Source organism: Diplotaxodon limnothrissa, linkage group LG1, assembly GCF_057381915.1.
Source record: "Diplotaxodon limnothrissa isolate DT_005_m linkage group LG1, D_limnothrissa_male_GT1.1, whole genome shotgun sequence".
Taxonomy (NCBI): Eukaryota; Metazoa; Chordata; class Actinopteri; order Cichliformes; family Cichlidae; genus Diplotaxodon; species Diplotaxodon limnothrissa.
Window position 1 is genome coordinate 7,027,240 of NC_140596.1, and position 18,001 is coordinate 7,045,240.

Genomic DNA, 18,001 nt, shown 5'->3' on the forward strand with positions numbered 1-18,001 from the left:
AGAGCTGGAGGCCATACACAAAACATTCTACTGCAGCAACTCAACTGGATTTTCTACTCTGGAGGAATCGCAATCATTTTGTTTTATATGGTTTACTCACACCCATTCTAAGTGCCAATCTCTTTTGATCAGCATTGCACTTCACGCTGCATTCCTATTGGTTTGTTAGTCGACACGGGTCAAACCAGGGCTCACAGCATGAGACAGTCATCCTAAATTTGACACTGTCTGAATTTTGTCCCAGGATTTATCTATTAAAATGTCCTACCCTGAACCTCTCACAGTGCTACACAGGACTACCAATCTGTGGTTAGGGTCAGGCCGAACTCTCAAAGCATACTAGTGTGACCCAGGCCTGCAGATTCTTTTCAAGATCAAGATTGTTCAGTGTGAAGCCACAAGCACTGATTAGATTGGTGTTCCCTGAGAGAGGGAGTCTCTGGCAGTGCCTGTGACTCCTTCTACCATAGTTCATATTCACTTCAAATGCAATAAGGTTTTGTCTGTTGTCCTTTATTCTATTCATCCTAACTCTCCTCTCCTGTCACCTTCTTCCTCCATTAGTGCAGTGGTGGTGCTGCCCAAAGGGTGAGGGCAGCTGTCAGCCAAAGAGCTGCATCAAGTCAGATCATCATCTGACTCGATGGCTTGAGGAAAGAGATTTCTAGCGGTTTAAAAACCCACACTCAGAAATACTTCTGCCACCAAGGCCTACAACCTTTCACCGGCTTCCTTCTAAAACACATTACTGTACAGCTTAACATTCGGCAATGAAAACCTTGCTTAACCCAACTGTTCCCATTAGCATTAATCCTTTGTCTAAATATCTGAAACACATTTAGGCCCTCATAAAGATGGCATCACGAGAAAACACACTTGCACAAAGACATCCTCACACCTGTTTCCTTTTACCCATGCACATTCTTTATAAACCACTATAGCTGCAGTTCTTGCACAAACCAGCCAGCAATCTGTAACACTTCATATTTCACAGACGTTCCACTGCTGATGTGTTGCATTCAGAGAGCAGATGCACGCAGACCGATTCCTATCTGCTGTGTAATTGATACCAGTAGCTATTCTTCAATAAGTATCCAATCAGGACTTCCTACAAATGTTTTAGAGGGTTTTGTCAATGCTAAAAAGTGAAGTTTAAGTTCCCAAGTTAAAATTCATTAATAACATTTACTCTCTTAAAGCACAAAAAAGGGGATGAGGTAGGAGTAATTTTATACACTATAGTTGTCATCCACACCCTTATTTTCAGATTTTTATTTTTTTTAAATCCTATTCTTGGGGGCTTTTCAGAAGTCTCCCTGCAGATGCATCTCCAATTCAAGGATGAAGCTAACTTGACAGGTTTTGACATACACAGTGATGACAGCTGTCACAATTGCTTCAAAGGCTGCTGGCAAGAAGGGTCACCCATGTTTTGCGTGATATGAAGCTAGGGACCCCCCCTGACCAATGAGCGAGGAGAATGAGACGGTCAGGAGAGCTGTGAACCCGCCTCGTGCACTTCTATTAGTCCCTCCCTGCTTCGGCCTACTCCTCTGCTCTGATCGCCGTCATTTAAAAAAATAACTTAATGCATGGCTGCTTTCCCCCCCTCCTCTCTCTCTCTCTCTCTTCTGTTCTTGCATTCCTGCTTTCTCTCTCTCTCTCTCTCTCTCTCTCACTATCTCTCTCTCTCTCGGACTGTACCATCCATGGCGATGTAGGGAGGAACAGGAGTGGATGATGGAAAGAAGGCTGAAGGTAGCCAAGGGGTTTAAGGAGGAAAGAGCCTGAGTCTGAGACTGGAATGTTAAGCTGAAGCACAAAGAGCATAAGAGCAACACGGCACATACTGATGGCACATGACAACAGTTTTAGTACAGTTTACACAGGTTGGTATGTTATAGAACAATTGGCCCTCACATGGTGTGTAAATGATTAAATGACCTGAATTTATCCACCTATATTAACAAACTGTACTCTCCAGACAGCATACAATGTTTTATACATAGCACATTTTAAACCTCTGCACATTCACTGTATATGTGCAACAGCAACCTGCTATTCTTCCGATGAGCAAAAGTCAAATAATATAGAGAGTCTGCTTTTTCTGTCCTAGTTCTTACTGCTCGATGTTCTGAATGAGTAATTAATTAACCAGTTAGATGTATCAAGTCCCCCCCCAAAAAAAAAATAAAGCCAGAAAAAATCCTTCTGAAAATGTATACATTCAAGACTCACTGTAGTTTAAGTGTGTCTGCAGTGATCATGTAAGTACTGCTGACATTAAGCCCCAAACCAAATTGAAGCCCAAGTAAATCTAGTTCAGTTTCTCAATCCCTGTGATGCACTTTCAGCGGAGTTCTGGATGGTTACTTTCCCTGCCTGCATTCAACCCTTTGCAGCAATATGACAGAAAACTTGACCTACAAAATATAAATAGATTGCATCATTTGTATTATCAGGCAACTGAACAGTAGAGCAATTTGTACACAAATAAGACAGACCAAGCTGTTTATGCGGCTTGGCTTTGATATGAACACTGAAATTAAGGCTGCAGATTTATTTTTTTTTAAGTTCCACCATCTCATACACTCAGGGTTAGTTTACCACTACTACTAAAATCCACAGCTGGGAGAGGATATAGTAAAGGTGGCAGTGACTATCGCAGCCTATTTATATATTTGTGCGATCAGCCAGTGCTCTCCTGCTTCCCTCTGGTGCTAAGCAGGTAAAGTATGCTCAATTTATTGATGTGCTTACATTTAAGCTCTCTTCTTATCGCTGCACTACAGGCCAAACAAAGTCCATTTATCTCCAAGATGTTCATGGAAAAGTCAAATATTCAATCGACTGCTCACAGTACACCAAAACAATTCAATTTCTCACACATTTTAATTTTAGTTTTTATGGCTGTCACTTTCAGACAACAAAACTTATGGATTAAAGATTGCTGTGGACCCAACTCTGTATTCTCTTCTCAAATATTAAAGCTAAAAGCAAATGAACGTGTTAGCTTGGACTTCGCTGTTATTGGTTAAATCCTATCTGACATTCGGATAAAAGATCAGCTCGACCCAAATTCAAAAGCTGATGGAATACTGGTCACAATGTACTTATTTTTGCACTGATGTATTCTGTTTTTATATTACATGTGACAACAGGAGCTAGCAGGAGAGCTAATGTAGGAAGCTAACAGTGAAGAAGAAACAGTTTGGAGGTATTTAACACCACCTTTACCAACACCTTTTGTTTGTGTGTTTGGTAAAGGTTTTCATTTAACTGCAAAAGATGACTAAAATGATCTGATAGGAATGTAAATCTCCAATGAGATGAAGCTTTGACCTCAATTTTTTTTTTTTTTTTTTTAAATCTCTTAATAGTCTTGCCCCTTGTTATTTCTCTGAGTTGCTTCACCCTTGCACACCATCCCATGCTCTTAGTTCAGCTAACTAGATGCTTTTGACTGTCCCAAAGATATTTTATACATCCAGAGGAGACAGTCTTTGCAGTTTTGGCTCCTAAGATATGGAATGCCCTGCCATTGGAGGTCAGACAGGTTCCATCTCTTGCTGCTTTTAAAACTTATTGAAAAACACATCTTTTCTCCTTGGCTTTCAACCAAGAGTAAGTTGTTATCCATCTTAAATTTTTACCCTTAGTATGTACCGTTACCATTTCAAATGTTTGGCCATCTTCTATGAATTAAGTTATAGCTGATTAATTGTTACATTGACACTTTGGTCAGTTGTTATGTTGTTTTTAAAGCGCTTTGGAAATAAAGTGATGATGATGAACATTTCAACATTTTCTCTTGTTACATCCACAAACGGATGTATTTTATGTGATAGACACAAAGTAGCCCATAACTGTGAAGTGGAAAGAAAATAAAATTTTTGTATTTAGCCCTCAGCCAATTCTTTTTTGAACCTTTAATTTTTGGCAATTACAAGTCTTTTGGGGGTAGTTCTCAACTGCTAAGTATCTACTTTTAAGATTTGGGCAGTGACTATAGATAAAAATTAGCATATGGCTAAATCTGATACATTTACAGCAATGTTTATTAATGTACATTGTCCCTCCTATAAAAACAAAAAAACAAAAACAAAATAACAACAACGACAACACAAGCCCCACCCCAAATTCTCTTTGTGAAAATAGCTCTAGTGCAGTCAGATTGGAGGGACAGCGTCTGTGAAAAGCCATTTTCAAGTCTTGCCACAGATTCTCAATAGGATTTATTGGACTTTGGGCCATTCTAACACAAATATGCTTGTAATATGCAACATTGTAGTTCTGACTGTAGGCTTGGTGTGGTTGTACTACTGGAAATTCTACTTTGTGCTCCTTGCCTGGACTGTCAGTTTAGGTGGATGACCATATCTTGGTAGGTTTGCTTTAATGGACTGCACAATGCTCTGCGAGATTTTCAAAGCTTGGAATACGTTTTTAAAACCTCCACAACTTCATCCCTGAACTGTGTGGTGTGTTACTTGGTCTTCATGATGCCATTTGCTATTAATCATTAGTTATTATTAATCTTTTTTTGGGGGGGTTCCCCCACAGCATGCCTTTTGTCCAGCCTTCCACACATCACCCTCATCCAGTTGCAGCAGATGGCTGCCCCTTCCTGAGTCTGGTTCTGTCAGAGGCTTCCTTCTGTTAAAAGGGAGTTTTTCCTTCCCACTGTTGCCAGGTGCTCGCTCATAGGGGATCATCAGATTGTTGGCTTCTTTATAAAATAAAGAGCCTTGAGGCAACTGTTGTTGTGATTTGGTGCTATATAAATGAAAAACTGAATCAATTCTGAATTCTCAAACAAGCCTTTGAGGCTGTCACAGAACAGCTGTATTTATACTGAGATTCAAGTATGACAGGTGGACTATTTACTAATCAGGTGACTTCTGAAGGCAACCGGTTGCACTGGATTTTATTTAGGGTTGTCTGAGTAAAGGGGGTTGAATACACCAGACTTTTTAGATTGTTATTTGGAAAAAGAAAATGAACACTATATAACATTTTCCTTCCAATTCACAAAGCCAATGCATCAGTATCACCTCTACTTGCAAGAGCAGGAATAATGTGGAGTCATAAGCCAGTGTGTCAGTCTTTTCCATCTTGATTCTAATGCAGACATTTTATTAGTGGACCCCCAACACATGGTTGGTTCACATTGAACAAGTTAAGCACCCGCCCTTACTTTACATTCAAGTGCCATCTTTTCGACATTAACACAAACACTGTAGAGCATTCACTCCCAACACAAATCTTAGTGAGCACAATAAAACCACTCTTACAAGCACAATGTATACTGCCCTCAGACATATGGTGTTACACACACCTCATCCAGCATCAATTCAAGATAAGGGGCCACATAGCCACTTTTGTGTATCGCCTTGGAAACCAAGCCGCCTGTATTTGCCTCGTTGACATCTGATGGGAGACAGATCTTTGTCAGAGTGTGTCAACATTCAGCTTCACGAGTCCAAAGCAAACAGCCTCAGGTCATCATGCAAACTGCAGCGACTGATGACGTGGCTGTAGGGAAGTTAGCTGCCTGCTTATCAGACACACAAGTGCAAAGTACCCTGGCAAAGCAATGCAGATCCTGGAGGTAAGGACATCTCTGGTGAGAAAGGACACATGGAAAAACACCAAGGATACTAAGTTTAATGAGAGATTTAATATAAGACGAAAAAAAGACCAAAAAAATCCCCCACAAAAAACTCATTAACCTTGGTTGACAGAGTGAATAGGGAGGTAGATAATTACATCATTAATGTATCTTTGATGGTCAAGAAATTTCCAACTTCAATCAAAAATGTATCACCATTATAGTGAGTCATAGAGTCAAAGGAGCTTGCAAAGAAAAGCGTCTGGACTTCTTTAAGTTGGCTTGAAGACGTTTCACCTCTCATCCGAGAAACGTCTTCAAGCAACTTAAAGAAGTCCAGACGCTTTTCTTTGCAAGCTCCTTTGACTACGATGACCTGGATGACTGAGAACCTTCACAGACATATGAGTCATAGAGTGGTCCCCTGAACAACTAAAGTGGTCTGCCCAGGAAGAACTGAATCAGACCCACACACAGGACACACAACTGAAAGGGAAAAAATAAGGAAATGCCTGCCGAGTCCTTTCAAATACTTGTAGTTGGTATCCGCACTGCAAAGTTGTTTTTTGGTTATTTTTGTTAGTTGTTTTTGTTTCCTCCCTCAAAGGTTTTACCCAGGGGAGAAAGAAAATCACCAGTAGTGTAATAAAATATTTTTAACTTAAAATATAATTACAATAATAATACAATACACAGTCATTAACGGGCAAGTGAACACCCTGTAAATGAACCGTCTTAGTGCTGAGGTGCATCTTTTCAGTCCAATGTTGAAAAACGGCTAGCAGAGAAAACTTGTGCTTTAATAATTTTATTATTTAATAATTTTATTGTAGTACAGGCTGTCGTAAAGAGGCTGCAAGTAAGCCTAAATAGAAAGGACAAGCTCTGTTGTGTTAATTTTGTTTCAGGTTTAGGGCGATCGTGGCTCAAGAGTTGGCAGTTCGTCTTGTAATCGGAAGGTTGCCGGTTCGAACCCCGGCTTGGACAGTCTCGGTTGTTGTGTTCTTGGGCAAGACACTTCACCTACCGCCTACTGGTGATGGCCAGAGGGGCCGATGGCGCGATATGGCAGCCTCGCTTCTGTCAGTCTGCCCCAGGGCAGCTGTGGCTACAACTGTAGCTTGCCTCCATCAGTGTGTGAATGAATAGTGGAATTGTAAAGCGCTTTGAGGGTCTCGAAAAGCGCTATATAAATGCAATCCATTATTATTATTATTATTATTATTATTATTATTATTATTATTATTATTATTATTATTCACCCATCCTGTACACAACCTTGTCTGCTGGCTGCCTTTCTTTCCTTCCACATTGAACAAGACAGTCAGGAATGAGAACATAAGTTACATTTGGAAAAGTCCTAATCCTTATATTTCTATATGCTGATGTCTGTATCGGTTTACACAATAAGCTACAAGTCTTCAAAAAGTAATCGTCATTTAGCCTTGGAAAAAAAAAAAAAAAAAAAGTGTCCTCTGCTTTGACCCACATTAAACTGGAGGTATATGTCTAAACTGAAACAACCGACAGGTGCTTGTGCATCAGCTGTAAGGCATTCAGCACCAAGTCCATCTGGATGCATGGATTTACTAATCAGGAGTAAGCTTGAGAGCAGATACCTTTTAAATGAAAGTTGTGCTCCCAAGCTACCATTAGATATCAGATCAAGTAATCAGATCAGTGGCCATGACTTTCCCCTATCTGCCTGGTTAGAAACACAGGTCCTGACAACCTAAGAGAAGAAAATCCTTCATTTGTATTTAAACAGAACTAATCCTGAGTTTCGGCAACAACCCCCAACAAAAACACTTCTGGAGACGTTACTGAAAACTGTCTCACGGCAGAGATTAGGGGTCTACTACATTAGAAGGTGAACATTTCCACAGGTGAAGTTTTCAGCTTCTTTTTTAATTAATAACAAGGCAGTGTGTTTTCTTGCACAGCTAACGGTATGTCAGAAAGCAACCTTAGGTTAAGGAAACTGAGAATAACTCTGGACACACACACACACACACACACACACATCCCCCCTCCCCCTCCAAACGCCTTCGACGCTTATTCCCTTCCATGCCGATGGTGGATCAAGGAGTCCAGCGCTGCTGCAGGCCCGGATGTACTGTCTACATTGGCTGTCTCTCACCCTTTACCCATCCCTGTTGCTTGTCATGTGTTTCTTTGGTGTATTAAGAGTTTTTTCATGTGCTATGTGCAGAGGTGTTTCTGTTCTCAAACTGATCTCCCTATTGAAGCTCAGTCTGGGGGGAGTTATTTTTTTTCTCCTTATCTTTCCTCATGTGGTGCATTTTCCATTGTTATACCTCTCTGACCTGTCTTCCCCATGTGATGTTTTTGTGTAATGTATGTATGGTCGGAGGGTAAGATGGCGCCGCCATAGCGTGCAATAGGTCAGCAGCCTTAACATGAAATTTCCCACTCATGGGACTAATAAAGGTATCTTATCTTATCTTATACACCAGCCTTCATCCTTCAGCCCACCAACACTATGCTGATTATATATTGTACTAGTGGGCTGTATATAAATGCATATTGAGCTACCCTAAAGTTAAATAAACCTGTCACTGCTCTGTAGATGCCCAGCAAAATGATCCCAATCCTTTTGTGAAGGCCACATGTCACATGACCTCTGACTTAAAACTTCCTTCCTTGAGCTCATTTGTATAGCAAATGTCCTGTCCAATTTTCAAGCTGCCTATTGTTCCACACTAAGTGCTTTTACACAGTGTAAGCCACAGTTCTGACAGTCTGTAGTGATTTGTTTAACATTGTTATTATTGTTTGAATTATATTAACAAGTGCAGTAATAAGACTCTACTTAATGCCAATTAAAGTAAATAAATTTAAATGAGAGTCTAATAATAATAATAATAAAGCTAGTTTGTGCAGATAAAGCTATCAGTAAAGATGACGTTATCTTCTGCCCAGCTTTAAACAGAGGACCTTTATAACTCAGTAACTTAAACAAATAGTGTGCACCTACAACACCCTAACCTTTATTGCACCCACTCCAGTCTTTCGAAACCTTAACAACCAGGAAACTTGGTGAGTAAAAGATAATCCTCAAATGTAAACACCATGTCAATGAAACCTGGACCCAAGCAAACAAAATAAAAACAGCATCTGCAAACAACACTCAGCCCATCCTTCTGTCACTTTGTTAGTCCTTTGTCACTGACAGACAGTGGGAGAAGCGGCAGCGCTGCTCTTGTTCAGGCCACCATAAAAGTCACCTCTAGGAAGTTTATGGGCGACAGATGCTCGTGTAAATGAGGCTTTCCCCCCCTCTTCCATCTTCTCCTCAATCAAGGAAGGGGCTTTACGGTCACTGGCAGTGACCCAGAGTTAACCTCCTCGTGCGTTGCTAAGGAAACAGAAGAGTTGAGAAAAAGGGAGGAAGCCCAGGCACAAGGAGTTGAGCAGGAGTTAAGTCTGTCTTTTTATATATACAACTCTCTCTGTCTCCGTGCATCTCGATGGTGAAGTCTTTCTTCTAGGCATATCACACACAGACACACACACACACACACACACACAGTGCTGCTGTCTGCTCATGAACGTCAGCCTGAAGCCATTATTCACCGCGTCTGATCTGGCAGTCTGCAGTCGGCTTCAGCAGTCACAAGGAGGTCTTTCTTCTGACACAGCTGGTTTCCACCAATATGGTCAGTAGTCAGAATCCGTAGTCAAGAATGATTAATAGATGATCTCAAACCATCAGACTAGACGAAAAAAGGTTAATTAAAATCGCTTACTTCCCATCAATTTGAGACGCAGTTTGAGCGATCTCACCATTAGTCTGGAACAACTTGGACACAAATTAACAGCACACACACAATCCTGTTCTGTGTTTTACAACCAAATCTAACACATCTTAATTCCTTCAGTACAGGAACTCAGACACCCCGAGCACAGTTATGCCATTACCACCAACAGCAGCTGGTTAACAAGATGGGAGGGAAAGCCAAGAGTGGAAAACAAGAGACAAGTGGTGTGAGTTAAAATCCACCTGCCTTGAAGAGGCCCAACAGGTGGCTGGTCTGCTTCCTGCCAAAAACTACATCATGAGGACATTCCAGACAAATCTGAGACAAGACCTCTTGAGAAACAGCAATTAGAGGGAGGATATAAGAAAATTCCCAAAACACTGCAAACCTCTCAGAAGACAAAAGGGCAAAAAAAAGAATAAGAAAAAAAGCCAACTATAAATCTGTATGAGGGCAATAAAAGAGGGCTACTGGCAGCTCATGAGATGTGTGACTATTAAGGCCGTTAAAAGTAAGACACTGAAAGCACATCAATATTATTTTATCCTTTATTTTCTTACAATTTGGCTTAACCATTAAAAGTATGTCTATTCAGCCCGTATCAGCATGGTGTCTCAGTGGTTATCAATGTTGCCTCATAGCTAAAGGTTCAAATACAGGCAGGACCCTTCTGTGTAGAGTTAACTCACTTATAAAGAAGAGAGAAAATAAATATCACAAAACAACAATCTGTTCAAGTGAATAAACACAAAATTACATTACAGTTCGTGCAACTTTGTAACGGAGGTATTTAATTTTCATGTCCGCAACATGTATTTTGTTTAGAATGGACAAAGTGTGGACAGGTAGCTGTTGCAGTCAAGACAGCAGAGCTTGAAACCTTCTAAAATGACAAATAAAGTGTATGACTTGAACTTGGGTCCCTGGTGTGAGTGCTGAAACCTATACCCTAAACACCAATAGTTTTTAAGTGTTAATGATTTAAACTTTTCTAGATCTAAACATATTTAGTAAGGCTGACATCACCACAAAAGGCATGATACTGCACTTTAACTGATGAATTTACAGTAGGTAATGACTAGGTCACATGTGTGACACCACTGGAGTGGAGTTAACATTATGCCTGTACGGGATTTCTTTGGGAGTTCCACTCTCTGCCACAATACCAAAAAAAAAACAAAAAAAAAAACATGCTGCCTATTTTGGCCTAGGACACTCAAAAAACTTTCACTTCCTGGTAAAAACCCAGGCTAAAAATTGCTCCTTTCTTTTAAATACCCCTGGATAGTTTTGTCAGAATAAAAGTCAAATAGGGGTATTCTCAAGCAGGTTCTAGAGTTGTAAGAGCCAACTTTTTTCCATTGATTACTAAAATCATTTATGGATGTACATCTGTAATGGTCATAGTAGGTAATGTCCTCAGAACATTTTCTGAGAATTTCTCAAGTCTGTTCCACCCACATCCTCTTGAATTGTGTCAACACATAACAATGCAAAATGACTGTTTTCATTCACTGCTGCACAAGACATGCATTGCAGCCCTCATTGAGAAAGAAAAAAAAAAAGGGGGGGGGGGGGGGGGGGGGGGAGGAATTAGGTGCCAGTGAAGAAAATACATCAGCTGTTGACATGAGTCACACTCTAAACAGACTTACCTAGAGTCTCCTTTTCCAAGGTTACCTCCTGCAGGATGGAGGATCGTCTGGTTTTTCACCATTTCCACAACACATTTAGTGTTTAATTCCTTTTCTGTGGATCAGAAAACACAAAGTGTTATTACTAAACGACTGAAGCTCAAAACCTCACACATCCCAGTCAATGCAACCATTCACAAGCAAACATAATATTTGGACCCAGAATCCTTAGTGTTATATACATGGCTGACACCAAGTAACTTTTATTAACACTGCTCTGATAGCCACGTCCTCCCTGCATAACAAGCAGGAGTTAAACTGCATTAGATATTAGCCGTAATTTCCTGTGGAACAAACGTTATGTTTAAACAATTGTGTGTGCAGAAAAGCAATCACAGACTCAGAAAAAAATGACCTTTTACTTTAGAGTAAGCATTTGGCTAATCAATACCCTGGTTATTTTGGGCACACAAACACATACAGAACTAAGGACGTTCCATTCTGACCGTGGCCTGTTCGTGCAGTGACGTAACACTTGGCCTTCAGACCACCCACTGCCCACTTCCAACTCAGCATGTCTGTCGGGAGACAGACACTCTCTCTATTTTTAAGATTAGACATGTTTGATAAAGGCTATACTTAAATCTAGATCAGATGACACACTATAGTAAAAGTGGGTCGATTCTTGGCGTTTGATTGTCTCGCTATTACTGTAAGATCCATAACTTTATAATATAAAACAACTTGAGGGGACTTGTTATGATTTGACACTATATAGATTAAATTAAAAGCATGCATAAGGACTGATCTTGATGCCTTTTTCATTTATAAAAAAGAAAAAAGCTAGCTGTAAAAGTAACCAAACTGGAAAATAACAATAAATAATTGAGACTGGTATGTCTCTCCATTCATCTGCCGTCCTTAGGAGACCTAATAATAGTTGTCTGCATACTCGCATGGTAGGTGCTGCCAGCATATCCTGGGCTTCCAACATCTGACAGAACTGCTTGTTTATTTGAATTAAAAAAAAAAAACATGTACTCATAGGAGAATATAACATTAGAGTCACTGGAATTTAAAAAAAAAAAAAAAAAAAAATCACAAGTGTGTACAATTATACATTATTACTATAGTTAAGACTGTGGTTACATGCCACAAAATACTGAATAAACATAATTAGTCAGTTTGTTATAAATTAATGTTTAATCATAATAATAACACAGCTACATACCACATCAATAGGATGTCTTTCTGTGTCAGCGGGAAGCATATTTGTTAAGACCATAAATATATGGCTGGGAATTGTGTTCTCCCTGGTAACGATAGCCTCTTTAAAGTATCATAAAATTACCCTGTGATCAGAGGTCACAATGGGGTTCCTTAAAATGCAAATCAGTATTTGCTCAAGGTCATTTTTATTGATAATAAATACCATCCTTCCACCACCACCATATGACCTTGTTCAGGCCATGTGTACATATGCATGATAGAGTAGCAGTTTTATTACATTGTTGCTGTGCAAATTACCACCATATTCAGTAAATACTTCAGCCAAATCTTTAGATATGGGCTGTTAGACTTTTTATTAAACAAACAGTATATGAAATAGACGACTGTCAATAACCTCTCAACTGTGCAGTAGGCTTGCAAGAACATGTAGGGATGTTTCGATCATCAGCAAATGTGTTAGGACAGGAAAAACAGTTTGTGGTTTCAATTCCTTTCTGCAACAAGAACTGTCTAAAGTAGCGTTACAGAAGTGCTGTTTCTTCAGTCGTTTCTTTTTTTTTGTAACCAAGTCATGACTGCTGGTATAATCAACAAGTCAGGGTGACGCATACACTCGCTCACCATGTGCCAAATCATAGCTTCACAACCAACAATTCAATATCACTATGAGAGGAGTGCAACAATATCTCCCAAATTCCATAAAATAATTTTTGAACCACAGTTGCACAATTAATCCACTTGATTGGATCACAAAGCAATAAACTTGCTTATTCTAATCCATTTCTAGGTAAATTGGTACCTGAATGGCCTTTAAACATTAATTAATTTCACAGAATTAAAAGCTGGGAGGGTAAGACAGTTTGAGAATATTTATAACCCTAGTGCACAGAAGACATTAGTAGCCTTTCTCATGGTTTGGTGACAAAGTATGAAAAGTTAGCTTTATTGTTAAATAAAGCAATAAAACACGCTTTAGCAAAGGGCATTTCCAATTGCTGTGTAGCTGGTGAATAGGTTGTATGTGGTTTTACATGCTGAATTATTAGCATAGCTGCCTTTGCCTAACAAACAAGATGCAAATAGTCACTTTATCTAGCTGGTACAATTTCTTACATACAATACAAATGGGAATCCCAATGTGTGTAGTTGTACATCTCCAGGCTTTTCTGGCTTAAGCGGACAGGGTTATGGATGCGAGCATGATTGGACCACATACAGTTGTGGTCCAAGGCACATAGGCACAAGAAGGCTGTATTGCTCGACTTAAAAGAAGTCAGCGCATTTTACAGAATTTTTTGTTAATTTGACAAATAACGTGTACTTTATGCTTGAGCAAAATCAGTCTAACTTACAAAGATGTTCAAAATCAAAGGTCTTGTGATTTTCCGTGGGTGGAAGGGCAAAACTTGTCTGGTCGGCACCAAAGTTTACTGTATGCTGGAAAAACTGACGTCCGATGGGGAGGCCAAGTGTGGTCATTCAAATTAGAAATATTATGTATTTTAAGCTGAACTGTCTGCTTTGTGGAGCTTGCACTACTGTTTCAGGCATGAGGGTAGAGCCATGGAAACTTAATGTCAAAGGTCAGAGAACCTGAATCACGCTCCAATTCTTCTGCTGTCAAGGGCAGTACAAAGCAAAAAAAAGGAAAGCAAGAAAAAACGGCAGGTTGATTCAACAGAGAGCCCATAACAGACAGAAAGAGCAAACGTTAAACAAGGGGGCTGACACAGACATACAGCTTTTAGAATGCAAACTTTCTGTTCTACTTTTTCCTTCTGTTACTGCAGCCTACATTACCCATGTGCCCCATGTGCAGCAGCTGTACTTTCTGCTCAGCAGAGAGGAAAGTGTGAAGTAGCATGGTTGAGAGGATAAATGTACCCATTGTTATCTGCCTCTCGTTGCTCCATAACCAGCTCCCACTTTCCACTGGCCTTCCCTGGGCTACCAGTGCTGAGGTTTGGCACCACAGCACTGACATCAGCCAGGAAGCTGATTGGCCGCGGTGTTGCCGTTGCTACGCCTGAGGTTGCTCTGTTCTTCGAAGTCCACAGCCATGGGAACATGGAGGATTATGCAACGTTAGCAAATACTCATTCAGACTCACTCCCTTCCTGCCTTTGTCCAGCTAGGCAGCTACAGCACCTCTCCTCCTCAACCTGGGATACATGGGGACAGTGGCCTTGGGTTAAAGGGGCCTGCTTATTATTTCAGACTCTGAATCACCACACCAGCTAGGGAAAGCTGAGAGGAAAGTGCTCTCCCTTAACTACCATGACTGTTTCCAGAAACAGCTGTGTGATGGTGGAGAACAGAGTAAGAGCTGTGGCTGAACAGATCAAAGGTGCGAATGTGTGAACTGGAAAACCACACAGAGCAATTTTTCTGAGATCTGAGAGGATTTGTGAGTGCACTTCTCCTGGAGTGACTCTTGCCCACTGCTTTTTATGAAATCAAAAAAATACTACTTGAATGCTGGTAGATGTGGACAGAAACTCCATTCAGACAGAGAAACCATCAAAAAGGCCCTTATGGAAACGTGGCACTGCCAGTTCCAAACCTATTCCCACTGCATTTAGCAAACTCTCAATTTTCCTGCCTGTTCCTTTTTTTGCCAAAATAATAATTGGTTCAACTTGCTGGAAGATAGAGGATGCATACAGGAACTGGTTTATGTACAACATTAACTAACTACTAGACCTGGATGCTGGCTTTGATCTAGTTTTAAATCTGCTTCTGAAAGTTGCTTTTAGTGGTTTGAAAATATAAGCCCATTTGAGTATAGTCAAGAAACTAATTTGAGATCATTTAAGCTTTATGACCTGGCATATTACATTATCCAGCTGGAAGCAGCCACAACCACCAGTCTGAACCATTAACATGACTCGGGATGGAGCCATGCTTCCATGTTTATGTTGTGTATGCCAAATTATGAGCCTACCATGCAAATGTCACCACAAACATCAAGTCTCATCAGACCAGGGAATCTTTTTCCAATCTTCTGCTGTCTTGGCTGGCTAATTAGTTATTTATGTTAACCACCAACTGAACAGGTGTATCTAAAGTGGCTGTGGCTGATGGGCATGTTGTCAAAGTTCAGGAAATCCACTGAATTAAAATTCACTTTGTTAAGTGTAACAAATTCACAAGTCTACAAGCAATCATGTAAAGTAACTGTGACTTTAGAAACTATGTTTGTTTTTTCCACACCTGACTCACATGTAAGCCTTTCTCCATTCTCAGCAAAATGCTGCACAAGCGTTTATTATTTATGGAATCAATAATAAGAGCATTAAAGAATGTGCTCCAAGTATCAATAAAATCCCCTCATAGATATCAGCTGTACCCGTTAGGTCAGATATCACACTGAAAAAGGATAACTGAATGAGGACAAACTGAAGAAATCTAAGACAAAACAGGACAAATGAACTTCAAGTAAATTCCCCTCACTCCCTGTCAACTACCTTGCAGCTGTTGGTGAAAAACTGGACTTTTTAAAGTGGAAAACTTACTTCTAATTTTACAGAGAGCCATCAGTGAAGAAAAAAAAAATCATCTTTCTCCCTGCAGAGTTTACTCTACATCAGAGTTCACAGTGAGATCAGTGTGGTGATCCACTGCCTTGATCTTGTGACCGACATCTCCAGTTCAAATGAGGGGGAGGACACACGTGATTCATTTTGCCGGTTGTTGGTCAACCACTCTACCTCAGCAGCTTTCCTCTTTCTCCTCCTTTTATGGGACACATGGTATCCCACGGCACAAACACAAATTGGAAATTGACCAGGAAATGTCATCTGTGTCTTCCTTCCTGCAGTGCAGGGAAAAAAAAAATCTGGAATGCATTTGACCGGCGCATTCGAGCATGCACAAAAGATTTGTGCAATACTGTGCTTTTGTTATCTGGGCTTTTCTAAAATTAGAGATGTAACAAGATGTAGATGTTAAGATGTTAGCAGCCCAGGAGAGACAGTGAGAGATGCAAAGACAAAAGCCTAAATTTCTGCTCCAACATCATTAGGTCAGCCTTCTTGGGTTATTTACATTAAATGAACCAAAAACATGCCTCCTCAGCATATGACAGTTGAAGCCAAAAAGCTACGGACATCTGTATCAGCCAGTAAAGGAGACAAAGCGTCTAGACTTCCAAACAGTAGATCTTCACACAGCAGCTCAGCTTTAAATCTGGCTGGATGGCAGGCAGCCATCAGGGAAGCCCTATGGCAGCACTGTACAAACATGTGCCATCCAGCTCATTTCACTAATGGGTGCTAATCTCTGACTGCCATCCTACTCCTAAGGGATAAAAAAAAAAAAAAAAAAAACAGAAAAAGGGGAACAGTTAAGTCAGCCCAGGTTCCTGTGAATAATCCATACAGCATAAAAGTGTGAGACTGCCAACATGACATTACTGTATGTCAAGAAGAACTAGGAATCATGTGCAGTGTCAGTGTTTTAATTTCTCTGCACAAGCAATCATGCTGTATGTGTACAGAGATGTCAAAAGCCCTCCTTTTAGAGAACATGTGTTGCAGCTGAAAAAGACTCAGGTGGCACACAGAGATGCATTCAAGATTCTGATGAAGCCTCAAAGACACAAGTGCACACCAAATGTTTGAAATTGATGTGTCAGCCAACTGATTCTACCCACTCTTTCTAGAAACACTGGAGCAACTGATTATATCTCTGGGATGGACAACAATGTGAGAAATGAAATAAAAGTTTTTTGTATGGATATCAACCCCAGTCATAGCAGACTGAAGCCACCCTCTCACCTCTCCTGTTCATGGGCCGTACACGAACAGCCACCTTGACATTGGAGTCGTCCAGGCTCGGCTCCCCCATGCTGTCTCTTTACCCGGGGAGGGAAAGCAGCGCTTGTCCAAAATAAATCCGCCTTTCAGCTGAACAATCATCCAAAACTCGGGAAATGCTCCGCTAGCCGGACTCTGGGCCGGCTAGCCTCTCTCAGCTTTGCTCCACAGACCAGGCATGTCCACGGGAAAAAACAAAAAGCCTGGGTGAAATCCTGCAGGAAGACAGCCACCTCCACTACCACCACCGCCGCTGCTGCTTATTTTCTTCTTCTGTTCATATTCCAGGCTAATTTAAATCCGCCAGGGCGTGGAGGCTGGAAGAGGAAGGAGAAATGTAAATCAAGCAAGATATTACAGTAGCTGGGGTTTGTGACTGAGCAAACATATGCTATCTCCAAAGCCAGAAAAAGGGGGGCTAACCAGCTAATTTGCCAGGCAAACTGAAGGGGAGCAGCGGCAGGAAAAGAGCAAGTTTTGAATCTTTCCTACCATTTTACTCCATAACATGCCAAAACAACACCCAGTCTACGAGCTACACACCTAATGGAATTCATCCCAGATGTGACACCGTTAACCTGTCAGTTAAAGCGAAATGATCCGATGAGAACTGCCTGCCGATGATATGCAGCTTCCCAACGGAATCCGCTGTCCTCCCTTTGCGTCGAGTTGCAAACACCGAGCAGCATCCGCCCTTCCGCTTAATTATTTTCCCTTCATAATAAAAGCCCCGAAGTGTTGTTCTATCCCGCCGCTATCAAACATCGACTAAGTACACTGAATTATCTTAAAATAACGAACTGACAGTAAAGGTCAAATAAGGAAAAATACCAAACACATTGACAACTAAATTTCAGCTGCTTCAGTTTACGCCTGCTTTCATGATTTTATGCCAATTACCTTTACGTATAAACTTTACAAACTCAT

At 40.6% G+C, this 18,001-nt stretch overlaps 1 protein-coding gene across 1 annotated transcript in view; it reads right to left on the reverse strand.

The window, feature by feature from the left end:
- Window positions 1-17,735, reverse strand: part of kif13ba (kinesin family member 13Ba) — a 50,546-nt gene extending 32,811 nt beyond the window's left edge. Inside the window, exons 1-3 of the mRNA XM_085360932.1 lie at window positions 17,498-17,735; window positions 17,036-17,391; window positions 11,049-11,142 (exon numbers count right to left, since the gene is read on the reverse strand). Of these exons, the coding sequence (XP_085217058.1) occupies window positions 11,049-11,142; window positions 17,036-17,105 (164 nt within the window). The 5' untranslated portion in view covers window positions 17,106-17,391; window positions 17,498-17,735. The remainder of the gene's footprint in view (window positions 1-11,048; window positions 11,143-17,035; window positions 17,392-17,497) is intronic.
- Between the last annotated feature and the right edge of the window lie 266 nt (window positions 17,736-18,001).